Source organism: Lineus longissimus, chromosome 2, assembly GCF_910592395.1.
Source record: "Lineus longissimus chromosome 2, tnLinLong1.2, whole genome shotgun sequence".
Lineage (NCBI taxonomy): Eukaryota > Metazoa > Nemertea > Pilidiophora > Heteronemertea > Lineidae > Lineus > Lineus longissimus.
The window spans coordinates 2,841,662-2,855,003 of record NC_088309.1 but is presented as its reverse complement, the minus strand read 5'-3'; the positions used below and the strand labels follow the sequence as shown (position 1 = coordinate 2,855,003).

Below are 13,342 nucleotides of genomic sequence, written 5' to 3'. Positions count from 1 at the left end.
TGTTAATATAGTGATTGAGGTAGTGAAGGCATATCGTTGATTTCAAATACCTTAACCTGGCCTACCAGGGCGCTGCCTATAATCTCACTTTAAAAAATAAGTTGGCCGTAACAAAAATATAATCCACGCTTATATATGATTTCAACCATTAATATAAATATTAAAAACGCCTTACAGTGTTAGTTTCCATTCAGTTCTGCCATGAATACATCCTTGATATATTTATGGTGCTACTTCCCTGACACAATCCTTTCATTGAAATCTGCTGATTTATGGGACCTCTGTTAAACTCTGACGTTCTTCCTAAAAAAAGACCAACAGAAAAAGAACTGTCTCAGTGTTATAATCACAAAGCTCAACGAAAACAAGGTCAACTTTATTCTTCTGCCTTCTACTTTACAGAGGTACCAAATCAAAGTCCCCATTGCGCAGTTGAAATTGCCAGAGGGTGGGTCATGCTAGATATATCTTACATTAATATCATTATAACATCAAGAAGGTAAGAAAGTATTGTACCGTATATACTAAACACCTTTTTTTCATTGAGAATAACTTAGGAGACGTCCTATACAAGACAGTTATTCATATATTGTGAAAAATGTTGAACTATTTACATTTATCATAGAGCAACAAGCAGTGGACATGCATGTACTGTCACCACTACTATAATCATGATATTAAATGCAATTTATATTGGGTTTTTACAGGTTTTGTGCGAAGAGATGGGAGTGGCAGTTTCCAAGGAACTTGCAGAATGTGATGCAGCTGATAACAGAGAAGCACAAAGTGCTGGTGCTGCTGGTGCTGCAAAAAGAACCTTACTTGAGTTATCTAGGCTTGTAGGACCAGAGAGTAATGGCCTGTACCAAGTCCCGCTGGTCGGGCAACAAGCATATCATCTAGATACCAACCATTGCTTTGTTGGTGCGCCCAGTTCTGCTCCAAAGAAGGTGATATTACTGATGGGGAAAACAGGCGCCGGTAAGAGCACTATTGCGAATTGGCTATTGAACTATGTATATGGCGTTGAGTTCTGGGATAGCTATCGATTCCAGCTCATCAAACAGGCTACCCAGGTCACCAGCGATACAAATAAAGTCACCTCCTACACGATCAACCATCAACCTGGAATGAGGATCAACTACAGTCTCACCATTGTGGACTCGCCGGGCTTTCAGTCTACAGGGGGAATGGCAGCCGATCAGCACATCAGAGAGCAGCTCGAAGAATATTTCGGCGTGCCTCAGGTTGATAGAGAAGTCGATGACATTCACAGTATTCACGGTGTTTGTGTCCTTGTCACTGCGGCTACGCAAAAACTAACCGCGTCTGAAGAGTACGTTTTTAAATGCATCAAGGAGGTCTTTGGAGCCGATATAGGAGAAAATATTTCAATTTTGTTCACATTTTCTGATCAGTGTGAGTCCTCAGCCAAAAAAGTCGTGGAGGAGGCACATTTGCCATATAGTGCGGACTTCTACTTCAACAACGGGGACATTTTAAAAGTACCAGCCAGGGAAGGAAACGAACGTTACAATATGCTATCCAAGTTTTGGTGGGAGGAAAGAGAGAACCAGACAAGCAAATTCTTTGAAACGTTGGATAATATGCCGGCCAAGACATCGAAGATGACAAGAGCTACCTTGGGTGAGAGATTAAAGGTTGAAAGATCTGTCAGCTCCCTCGAAACGCAGATTGGGAGTAAACTCAATGAGCTGAACTTAATCACGGGTATGCAGGACGTGGTAAGGAAGAACACTAGCCAGATCAATGACAAAGATACGTTCACGCTCCTCTTCCAAGTGGAATCTCTGGATACAGTACCTTTGACGGATGGTTCTAAAGCGACGAATTGCCAAACCTGCAAATTTACTTGTCACGTACCGTGTTGCACGACTGATGACCGGAGCCGGAGCAAATGCTTAGCCATGACGCCAGGTGGAATGTGCAGACATTGTCCAGATAAGTGTAGTCACACGAAGCACACCTCTGATAGCTATGTCTACGAGCGAAAGCTAAAAACCGTGGAAAAGTCGTCTGAGACATTGCTGAGTGAGTTTGCTGTAACCGTCGACGACATCCTGACAGGGTCATCACGCTCTGAACAGGTTTTGAACCATCTCAAAACCCCCCTAAAGAAGGTGCTGCAGGATATCGCAGAAAAGGTGAAAGAAATTCAAGAAAGCCTGGACACGCTAGAAGAGGTTGCCTTGGCAAAGGTGCCCAAGGACGCCTCCAAATATATCGAGCTGTTGATAAGCATGGAGGAGGGCTGTGGAAAACCAGGATACAAGGATCGAATCCGAATGCTGCGAGATGAGAGGCACAAACAGGAGATTCTGAGGCTGATCTACTCCGCTCGTAGGTCCAGTGAAGGGCATGCAGTTGCAGGGACATAAATCATCATCCGGGATATAATTAGACAATCCCTAAAATACGGTACCGGTATTTGCCAGTATCGTAGCAGAATATAAAACACACATGCAGATAGGTGCATTTCAATACAATGTACCAAAAATACGGTATTTGCCAGTATCGTATAGAAGAATACAAAAGACGCAAACGTGCATTATTACTATTAGAGCATATAATTTTATTTTCAGTTTGTCGGCCCCGGCCTTCGTCTTACGTAGTTGTAGTATATTGTTACTGCTTAACAGTAGATTCTGACCCAAAATATAATTTTGCCCGATGTGCCTCAATTATTTGAGGCAAAAAGTGCTAATTACAAGAAACTAAAAAAATCCAGAAGTATTATCATATACCCCTTTTTTAATTTCTTGTAATTAGTACTTTTCCCCCCAATCCCTGAGTGGTGTGCACTTTTACGACGGCGTTCCAACCAAAGAATAAATGTTTAATCATAGGCCGGGGTCTATTTGGCAAGCCGCTCGCCGAACAGGCATCTTTTTTTGTCCTGTTTGGAGAGCCGCTTGCCAAACAGCACTAAAAAGCCACCCTGTTCGGCCAGCCGGGCTTGCCAAACAGGTAAAAAATCTACCCTGTTTGGCGAGCTGGAGACTTTACTTTAATATAATTAATGAGTTCGGCTCTCCATTCAGGACAAGAAAAAGTCGCTGTTTGGTAAGCCGGGCTTGCCAAGTAGTCACTTCCTTCATCATAATGTCTCGGGCATGTTCGGTCACAGTGGCACTGGTTTTAACTTGTGGAAAACTAATGTCTACGGTACCCAAATTGAATAGGTTAGAACTTTGCTTGTGAGAGAACCTCTGGACTAATACATTATACCATTTATCGAACTGTCATCATTTGTCATTTTATAAGCCACACTATTTTTAAAAAGCGAAATAATTTATTGGAATTCCGACATTCAATATGAATAAAATACTTTCTTTAGATATGATAATTTCAACAATATATCGTCAGGTGAGGGGCAACCGTGTAACGGGTCAGTGGTCTGTGCAAATAGTTTTCTCGTGTACGCGCACTCTTAAAATTAACTCTTATTTTACAATAAGCCCCCCTTTTAGAGTACTTCCTGTTACACCGATGTTTCAACTATCGAAATAGTAATTCTTTACCATATGTCAAGCTAGAACAACTTGTTATTGGTTAGTTTCACAACTATTTTTACTTATTTCACAATTGATGCAATCGGAACTACCAGATTACTCGTTTTACTAACAAATTCTAATAGAGTGCACAACACCGTCTCTTTCTGCGGCCGCTCTGTCGCGGGGACATAATCGCACTTTCATTGACTTTACATTGGGTGATTGTGAAAGGGGTCTCCGACCCAGAGGAACAGTGAGGAGAACAGAAGATGCTGGAAATCATGTCGCCTGGATGTACTTTGTCTTCCACGGCGCATCGGGTGACTTTGCCGCATACCTTAAGATCCTCCCACCATGATGTCCCATTTGTCTTAGACTTTCTATCTACTTTCAACTACCCCGAGGTGCTGTTGGAAGGATGTTTTGCACTCACACTGATATATCATCCTCCAGTCGTCTGGATATAAGGTTTCATCATTAGCATTTAACGTCCCTCGGTCGCCTTGATGCACCTTTCATCCTCACTTTATATTGTCCTCTTTACGCCAGGATGTACCTTTCATCCTCAACTTTATACTGTCCTCAAGTGTCAAGGATGTACCAATCACCCACACCTTTGTAATCACCCTGCATCCATCTGCAGATTGATCTAACCATCTTGACCAAAGCATGAATGAAGAAAATGTGCACCAAAACTATCTTCACAATTTTGGATGTCACAAAAAACAAGAATAAAACATTAGCCTTCCTTTTAATCTTTGTCTTTATTCGAATATCAATAAAACCCTTAAACAATACGTTTATATGAAGAAAATACGCTAAGGTTTTTAACATTCACCAAAAAAACGGGGCATAACACTATATTAGTTTTCAAACAATAACAGTGTAAAACTACTGTTCAGAAGTCCTGATCATAAATCAAAAACAAGTGCAAACCACACTGATAATAGTCAACAAATATACTGCCATCAAAGAAAGCACACAAAAATAAATGCACATAACACAAATATAAGCACAAAAAACACAAAGAATGGTAACACTTTAGTAGTTAAAACAGAATGGAGTTGCCAGAAGCTTTTGATGCAAATATAAAATGGACTTGACAGAGAGTGTGATACAATTTTAAAATCTTGTTTTTGAATAAAATTTAATCCCTCTTTATATCACACAAAGCAAAACAACATTTCAGTTACATCATCATAATCATCATCATTATCAATGGATGAAAGTCTAAATCTACACAAACACAAAAAACAACAATCACCGGTAGGCTATAAAACAAAAAGACTAGATCAAGAGTTACAAATTACCAGGAGTGTGACTAATGACCTTTGCCTAATACTTAATTGAAAACAGAACTTTTGCCACAATCCAAAGATTTCTTCCAAAATACAGTTATGTTACTGCAGCCTTAGTATTGGTTATCATATCTGCGACAAATCATGATAAAGAAATATTAGAAAAATGTATAATATCACAGTAATACTGGAAAAATGTCTAAGTAAGATGATCCTATATCACAAGTTTCCAAGAAAATCAACACAGTAACTTAACATAATTATTCAGGTTACTCTTAATGACAAATGGACATGGTCACAGCAAAGGTTCGGCAAGTCTAGTGGCAGATCACTCAAGAGTTGTATTTAATACTTTTGATGATAACTATGAGATTTATATAGCGCCACTTCCAACTGAATTCAGTCACTCAAATTTTACATGTGTAAATAGAAATATCACAGCACAATGTAATTTAAAAGATATAACAGCAGGTAAAAAACTACAGTTCAGACTCAAGTAGTCAAAATACACCACAAAACTATCAAAATATTTCACAAACAATCCTGGGATATTCAAAAAAGTTGAACATCACAATTATGCACAGGCAGCAATGAATGCTGAATTACGTCAATACTTGTTCTTTACATTGATAGACATCATACTAACTAATCACAACCGGTTGGCAAATACGCAAAAAATATTGTTTTCTCTTTAAGTCAAGTCTCTGGAGTGGACAATGCTACAAATCACAGCTGCAGTGATATATCATGTGCTGAGACCAGTTAGACTACATCGCAAACTATCTTCAAATATGTGATCCGTCACAGCAAAACCAAGTGTATGTCGCTCAGAAGATAAGCTTATGTCAATGACACCAGGAGATAATGAAGAACAATTGATGTACTAAGATTTCACAAAATGCAGACAACAGTAAAATGAACTGACCAGTCTGTCGCAACCTGCCAAGCTTAGAGCAACCTGTGCCTGGTTTAACTATGATGGGTCACATTATGGTGAAGACTTTTACTTGTTATCATTTGACTCTAGATTTTTGAATCTTTAGAAATTGTCATAGTTCCAAGAGGAACAGAGCTTCTCTGCAATTGGCCAGCATCATACTTCTCCAAAGCAGTGGTTTTGGGTGTGAATTGCTCCAGATGTTCTGTAGAGAAGATCCTGGTTCCAGTTGGTGGATGGATGTTAGTCCGCCGCAGCTAGAAGTAAGAAAGGTAAAATAGAATGAAGGTATCTTCACATGGATATGTGCAGAAGGAAAATTGTATGGTCTCAGCTCACATAAAAGAAGCTGTAATTTTCATATAAGCGTTATTTACCGCCATGCCATTATTTTTGTGGACTGTGAAAATGTTGCTGTCTAAGACAGGCACCTAGTAGTGTTTGTAAGGACAAAGTCACAACCTAAGATCACTTTTATCTGAAAATGAGTTACCAGGATGTCCAGGAGAACCATGAAAATTACTGACTTACCCTTTCCACAGCCTCATGGTTAGGAATCATTTTACCCTGAAGTGGATTCTTGAAGTCGGACTTATTCGTTGGGGTTGTCAGCTCTTTCCCTGGAAAAATGTTAAAATATCAAATCTTTTACACTCTTTTATTGATATTCTTGTAGACATTGTCAGACGAGACCATGACAAAGTAATATATCATGCATAGATTAAGATCTCTTAATCTATACAGCAAGCATAAGGTTACTTACCATAATAGTCCAATGGTATAGAACTAGGCGCATGCAGACTGGACCTGTCATACTTGTAAGGTACATCAGCTGGGGTGAACTCTGTCCCTACAGTCGTGTCATAGAATGTCCTGGCCAGTCTTGGCTCCCCAAACCAGACATTACTTTTGGTTCTCTTGTTGGCTCCAGATTCTATCACTGGTTTGGGCAAATGAGGATGCTAGAATGGAAAGGAAACCACGACAATGAGATTACACAGTCTTTACCAGCCCTCTAGATACTCTCGTTTAACTGATCCAGCCCCTGTTATTCCAATGCAACAGATTCGATCCAGGGCTAAGACGGAACATGATGTCATATGTGTCGTGTCGTCAAGTTTCGTGTTGTAAAAGATGGTAATGACAAACATTTAAAACTTCCCCTAACTGTAACGGATTGACCAAAATCTTACCGTTCCATGATGAAACTTGTACGTTGTGTCACTGACTCTCTCCATCACTCGGCGAGCATCCAAATCCCCTGGAGGGAGGTCACTATGGTTGCGATGATGGGCAGGCAGACTCCTAGAAACTGTAAATATGAATTCTGAATTGTTTGCAGAGGCATAGACTACAATATTTATTAGAGGTAGAAGACAGGCAACCTCAGAAAAAGGGCCTGACATCAAGGAATACTTGGCATCAATACTTTTGTGTGTCGTCAATGCAATTTGACATAATAGAACTTACTATTAGCAGGCATGGGTCCATAGGCAGCACCATGGGTGCTCTCGTATGTGTTCCATGTATCATGTCCATCATCAAGACGGAAGTTGGTGAAGCCCAGCTTCTTCATCACAAGACTCTTGTCATATGAATTGGCACCAGATAGGTCATTGGCTTGGTAAGACTGTTGCTGAGTTGTTAATTTGGTGCCGACTTTTTCTTTGTCTCCCTGAGGTATATTGGTACCAGTGGGCTGAAATTAGGGAGAAGCAAACTGAATAAGGCCTCAGCAAAAGAGTTTTCACCAATCAAGTACTAAAACTGAACTTAAAAGAGCGAGTGGACTTGATAGTCCTTAGTCTGTGTTATGTAAATAACTTACTGCAGGTAGTGTGGCCACTTTTGGTTCCCATTTCCCATCGAATTGATCATTATGTGTTGTATCGAACTGTTGAAGGCGTCCATCCCCTGTTATTGTTGGTGGTCCCCCGGCATGCATCGATGGTGCCTTTAGAACCACAACCTTGCTGGTATCATGTCCTTGATAGTGATCCTTATAATCAGACATAGGGTAAGGGGCTTTCTCCTTATCTCCTTGTGGTATGAAGCTCTCTAATGGTTTATCAACAGTTTTCTTAAATCCGCTGTAATCCTTCAGATGGTGGGGTGGGAAATAGAGACTGTGCGTAGTATGGAAGGAATTAAACTTCGTCAAGTCTTTATCCATTTTGTAGTTCGTTGCATTGAGCTTTGTGTGGGCATCCTTTAATATATTTCCAGAAGCAGGTTGCTTTTCAAATTCGGCTACAGTCTCTGAAAACTGCCTGTTAAAGAACCTGACATCCCCATGCATGACATGAGCAGGGGCTGGAGGTTCAGCAGCTGCTGATTTTTTCCCAAATGGGTGAGGAGGGTAATCTCTTTTGAATGTGCTTAGATAAGCAGGTTTTATCACATTAGGATCTTGACACATCTTGAAGGTAGACGATTCAAGAAAGTCTGTCCCAGATTTAATTGGCTGTATCTGCCTCTCCAAAGGCACACTATTTCTAGGTATTGCAAGAGACATATTGAAAACCTCTTCTTTGACCTGCGTTTGTTTGACACCTGTCCTTATTTCCCTGTAAATACAGAAGTGGTATCATTACTACAGATCAAGTTGTTTGGTAATAACAGTGGGAGTGGCCATGGGGAGCCAAAGCCAAGGGGATCAATTCAAGGCCAGGGGCACCTTTTGCATGGGTGTAGGGTGATACTGATAGACCATTTCTGCATGGGCTATTCTTGATAAACATAAAAAGCCTCGACAACAAAGTAGCACTCAGTGCACTGGCATTGCCATTCAGTGCCCATTGCGGTTGCGATCGACTGTTTTTTTGCTCTCTTTGACTTTTTTTTCTCACGCGCTCTCTCTCTGTTGGCTATAACTGGAGCATGACAACTTTAAACGTGACTTGGCCAATCTGATAACACTTACCACCCCAATTGAATACTATCAGTGACCTGTTTGATTAACAATAGACGATTTCATGCAGGAAGTCTATCATGTCTACAGTCTATCGCATTCAATAGATTTGTTTACATGTCGCCCAGGCAACATGTTTACTTCCTGGTTCGGAGCTCTCCACTCGCCACATCACGTGGAGATAGAAAATTGTGCCAACATGGCTTCTACTCGATTGGAAACAAATTTTATGCGCTTGCTAAATCGCTGCGAAGCGATGGCAGCCGACAGAAACCGTAATGATTGGCGCCTTGAAAAGGTAGTTTGACACTATATGCATTGTGACATGCTGTGGTTTCTGGTTGGTGTTGAGGCATAACCTTTGTTCAATCACTTGAAGTAAAGGACAACGTGTCCGACAATCGATATCACGCGTATGGTCATGTGTATTGTTTGACTGAATTGTATCTATTTTCGACTGTTCCTAATCAAGGGGAGATCATACTATATACTAGCCTGCCCTAGGCCTACCCGGTAATTGATTCTGCTTTATTTCAGTATGTTGGTGCTCTTCAAGAGAAACTTACAGATCTCCGCGGGGCCCCATGTAAACCTTCACAGGAGACACTCACTGAGTACACACGCAAAGTGGAGCTTTTAAAAGGGCTCATTGAAGCTGAGAAACTTGTAAGTATTGCAGTGACCTATTGATAACTCCCCATTTTACCATAACTTCTAGTGTATATTCCAAATGACAGAGTTATTAGTCAAGGTGAAGGAAGTGATTGACTGCTTGCATACATGTTTTAAACTGGAAATCCTGGTATTAGTCTGACTATTGAAAATTAGCTAAGGCGCGGCAGTAGCAGATCAATGTACACATGTATTATGTAACAAAGCAGATCAATGTAGTGAAATGACATACATGTTCATGGGATGGAGATTGGATTGTTGTATGTCATTCCCAATGTTTTCTGGCGATGGGTTTTATTTCACATGTTTCACATATTTTTACTAGAAGACACTTCATTTTACTAATTTAAGGCTATTTTCCAGTTAATGAATTGGTAGGTGAGGTTGATAGTCTTCTTGTTGAGCTAAAGATTGTTCCCTTCTTTCAGACTTCTGCATCGGATAAGGCCTTTGCTGCAGACCAATTGCCATCAAGCAGTCTGTCTGGTGATGGATCTCACAGCAAGGAACTTCTACTCCAAACTAAAGCCAAGTACCATAACCAGATGAGGGATGAATTACTTGGGAGAATAGATGATAGTAAGTCATTCAAATTCCTCTGCTGGATTCTTAAGAAAAGGAAAAGAAAGATATGTGAACATGTTAATGTTAGTCTTCCCACAAAGTTGGGTGTCTGTGATATACCAGTACTTAATTTCAGTTATTCTTCGGGATGTTTTTGACTAACAATTATATTTTAGTCACAGTTTATTCTAAACGGATGAAGGTGAACTGGCTATTGTCACCGATTCCAAAATTGGGATTTGGTTAGTATCCACTCCTTATTGGTCACTTTCCTGCATTGCTTTTTTTCTTTCAGAACCCAGTGAAAACGGTGTCCGTCAGAGAAATGTACCAGACAGCGAGGACCTGGACACAGTATTAGCTCATCACAATCAAATGCAGGAGAAAATTGCGGAGGAAATGTCTCTACTGGCTCGCAATCTGAAAGCAAATGTGACAGCTGCTGGGAAAATAGTACAGGATGATAACAAGGTACATGTTGGGGAGTAGTCTGCAATGCAGTTCAGTACCAACTAAAGACAACCTATTGAACTATCATGAGTGCCAATTAGAAATTCAGTCAGTTAACACTGATCAGTTATTCGCCTTAACACCAGACTGCAGCACTTGCTACCATTAGTTGGTTGCTTGCTGAACCACCCCAGGTGTGCAGTATGTGTCATTAAGGCTAATTCAAATATCATGTGAATCCTTCCTTCAGTCCGGGTGTAATTCTCTTTTTCAGAGGTTAGCCGAGTCCAACAAGGTAGCTGACAGCAACTACGCCAAATTAAAAGTGGAGAGTGAACGTTTGGAGGTGCATACCAAAAAGTCATGTAACTGGACACTCTGGATCATGCTCTCATTAGTGTGTTTCACTTTCATATGGATGGTGCTGTTTATTAGGCTCTTCCCAAAGCGATAATGTTTGAACGATCTTCACTATGCTAGATACATGTTGTTTGCTTCAGTGGTTTCTTCATAATTGGCATTTACCTCAAGATAGTTATCATAAAATGTGCTCTCTTGAAAGGAATAATTCCAAAGAGCATTGTTTGGTTTGGGAGTCCACTCAGAAAGGGGTTGTCCATAAATTACGTACCCATCTAACCACTGATTTTCAGCCCCCCACCCATCCCCCTGTAGGCATTCACATCAGTAAGTCACATATTCTAAAGTGTATCCTTTAGTGTGTAATAAGCAACTTTGCCTGGGCTTGGCCAAGCTTGTTATGAATTGACCTTAAAATGGTGGTTAATGTTGTTTAGGTCATATGAGATATGACATGGGCTGAATGCAATTTGCTCAATAGTGTGCTAAAGGAATAGATAGGTTGGGGATGTAAATGGTCAATGCATTTATCATCAGTGTTTATTGTCATCATCTATTTGTAAATTTATCTCACAACATATTAAGGAGAATTAAATTATTTATCATTGGACATAATTGAACCTTCTGCTTTCTTTTGCTTACTGGAACATGATGATTGTTGTTTCATATGGCTGGAGGTCAGGACCAGTTTCATGTGCAACAGTCCAATCATGACCATGTGAAGAGACAACTAGCCAGGGAAGGGATTTACCCCTGACCCCCTCGGGTCACAAAAAGACATGTTTTCATCAGGTGGAGGCAAGTTTTCAGACTGATGGAGGCTAAAAGAACAGTTTTTGCCCCCCCCCCCCTCCCTATGACCAAAAAGCTAGCTGTTAGATGTTACTGTTCTTGCTGACAGTCGATTTAAAACTACTGGGAGCATGAATGCCTTGACTGCCATGGGAGAGAAGTGGGCTGATGAGCATCTTGTAGGATTGGTCATGAAACATAGATGGAACCACCACAAATATACACCGGTGTTGCAGTTTTCAAAGTCCCCTTCGAGAAGATGTCCGTCAATGTTTAAGAGACAATTGAGCAAGCCATGCGGCGGGAGTTGTTCACTTGCGTGACGTTGGTGGCTTAAAAAACACTTCAGAAAAGTTAATGAGTTCATGGATAGGACGGTAGGAGGGTGGTGGTTAGGAAATATTGATGGATTGGATATGGTTTCTTCAAAAAGGGTATTGTTGTTCATGTCCAGTCAAGACAACAAAACAAGCCCGCGGTGGCAGTGGTTGTATTAGTGAAGTTGGTGGCTTGAGAAGAGTTCAGAAAAGTTCAGGAATTGATGGATAAAACGTGTATTTTAAGAAGTGGGTATTTGAAGCCATAAAAACTGTACTCCACAAAATATGGGTCACCAATACACCAGGCCCTGACTGGGACACACGGTTCACACACTATCGGATAAGAATTATAATGAAGCGTCGTGCTCAAGCTCTTTATTCATGTGACCTCGGTCCAGGAGTGCTGATGATGTAGAGTATAGCTCGCGTACCTCAGGTTTTATCATAATTTGAACTACGGTATATGAAAGTACAGCTGCGGATCCTGGAGGTCGGCGGAATATGGGGAAGGGCGAGCGCGAAGCCATAAAGTGTTCTGGATATTTTGATGCTACAGCGTCATGCTTTCGAAAAGACATCCGGCTGTGCGCGAGTGTCGTGATAGCATGCCCGTTGTTGTTAAGGGGTCAGCTGAACCTTGAATGGTACTTCGAGAGCTTAGCTATGTCCTATTCATGTCGTCCTTTGTCACCAAACTTGACTTCAAGATCAAGTGGGCTTATTGCAATTATGCCTTTGTTTATAAGAAGGTCGGTTGAAGACTTTAGTCCGTTTGTGAATAAACAATTTAATTAATAGGGGTATTGGCGAATTTGCCCTTTTATACCCTGGCCAGCTAATCTATAGCCCCAATTTTCCCAGTAGTCGAGAGAGATCGAGTTAATTCCTTCCGTTGTCTTGGAACAATGTTGCTTTCGTCGCAGCTCATCAAGCGTGGGATTAGCTTCAATCAAAGGCGCCCGGATCACGCGCAAAGGCAATCGCCAGACAAGCTCTTGCCCAATGCCTTTGAACACAACCAGCTAAAAGCTCTGACTTCTTTCACGATATCATAAAACTGATATTAAGAATGTATTACACGTCAGAGTTATCATTTGATAGATGGTAAAATAGAAGAAGCTTGGTTGGTTGTTACCATTTCAACGTTTATTACATCATGGATATTGGTTTTCAAACTTCTCAACACTTATTCAATTGATATTGTCAACTAATGCCGTGAGATGACCAGCGAGCAGCACTGGAATCTCAAATTGCCTGACTGATAATCCAGCAGAAATTCCAAAAATTGTCTTGAATAAAACATTGGCCTCCCCTAAATTGCAGTAACCTGACCAATGATAGAGTGTGCGTTTTCGAAATTGCCTTGCATGTTCTGGACCAGGAGAAGCCAGGATGGGTGGTGGTCGCCTCGTGTACCTTCGGGCTGCTATTTCGACACTCACATTTGCACGAATTACATTATCGTGCAACACTGTTTTGTTTGCCATTCTTATAACATCCGTTTGTTACTTTGAGAGTATAGC

The 13,342-nt window shown here is 40.8% G+C and overlaps 3 protein-coding genes across 3 annotated transcripts; 2 read left to right on the top strand and 1 right to left on the bottom strand.

The window, feature by feature from the left end:
* The first annotated feature begins 431 nt into the window (after window positions 1-431).
* On the top strand, window positions 432-4,188 carry LOC135501372 (uncharacterized). The gene is made up of 2 exons (XM_064793452.1): window positions 432-499; window positions 708-4,188. The coding sequence occupies exon 2, from the start codon at window positions 723-725 to the stop codon at window positions 2,397-2,399; it is 1,677 nt and encodes a 558-aa protein (XP_064649522.1). The 5' UTR covers window positions 432-499; window positions 708-722; the 3' UTR covers window positions 2,400-4,188.
* Window positions 4,189-5,740: 1,552 nt separating this feature from the next.
* On the bottom strand, window positions 5,741-8,835 carry LOC135501379 (stabilizer of axonemal microtubules 5-like). Its single transcript, XM_064793465.1, has 7 exons — window positions 8,674-8,835; window positions 7,579-8,317; window positions 7,221-7,449; window positions 6,944-7,062; window positions 6,514-6,712; window positions 6,282-6,370; window positions 5,741-6,007 (listed from the first exon to the last, which is right to left on the bottom strand). Exons 2-7 carry the CDS (start codon window positions 8,263-8,265, stop codon window positions 5,837-5,839), a joined length of 1,494 nt encoding a protein of 497 aa, XP_064649535.1. The 5' UTR covers window positions 8,266-8,317; window positions 8,674-8,835; the 3' UTR covers window positions 5,741-5,836.
* A 2-nt stretch (window positions 8,836-8,837) lies between these two features.
* Window positions 8,838-11,310, top strand: LOC135501384 (vesicle transport protein USE1-like). Its single transcript, XM_064793477.1, has 5 exons — window positions 8,838-8,959; window positions 9,199-9,327; window positions 9,762-9,912; window positions 10,193-10,368; window positions 10,622-11,310. The coding sequence occupies exons 1-5, from the start codon at window positions 8,861-8,863 to the stop codon at window positions 10,799-10,801; spliced, it is 735 nt and encodes a 244-aa protein (XP_064649547.1). The 5' UTR covers window positions 8,838-8,860; the 3' UTR covers window positions 10,802-11,310.
* The last annotated feature ends 2,032 nt before the right edge of the window (window positions 11,311-13,342 follow it).

Bases quoted from the DNA above. Each gene is read 5' to 3' on its own strand.
- LOC135501384 (XM_064793477.1), top strand. From the start codon at position 8,861: ATGGCTTCTACTCGATTGGAAACAAATTTTATGCGCTTGCTAAATCGC. The intron at 9,328-9,761 runs GTAAGTATTGCA...CCCTTCTTTCAG, and splicing joins TCATTGAAGCTGAGAAACTT to ACTTCTGCATCGGATAAGGC. The intron at 9,913-10,192 runs GTAAGTCATTCA...TTTTTCTTTCAG, and splicing joins ACTTGGGAGAATAGATGATA to AACCCAGTGAAAACGGTGTC.
- LOC135501372 (XM_064793452.1), top strand. From the start codon at position 723: ATGGGAGTGGCAGTTTCCAAGGAACTTGCAGAATGTGATGCAGCTGAT.
- LOC135501379 (XM_064793465.1), bottom strand. From the start codon at position 8,265: ATGTCTCTTGCAATACCTAGAAATAGTGTGCCTTTGGAGAGGCAGATA. The intron at 6,713-6,943 runs GTAAGATTTTGG...TTTCCATTCTAG, and splicing joins ACAAGTTTCATCATGGAACG to CATCCTCATTTGCCCAAACC. The intron at 6,371-6,513 runs GTAAGTAACCTT...ACATTTTTCCAG, and splicing joins TATACCATTGGACTATTATG to GGAAAGAGCTGACAACCCCA.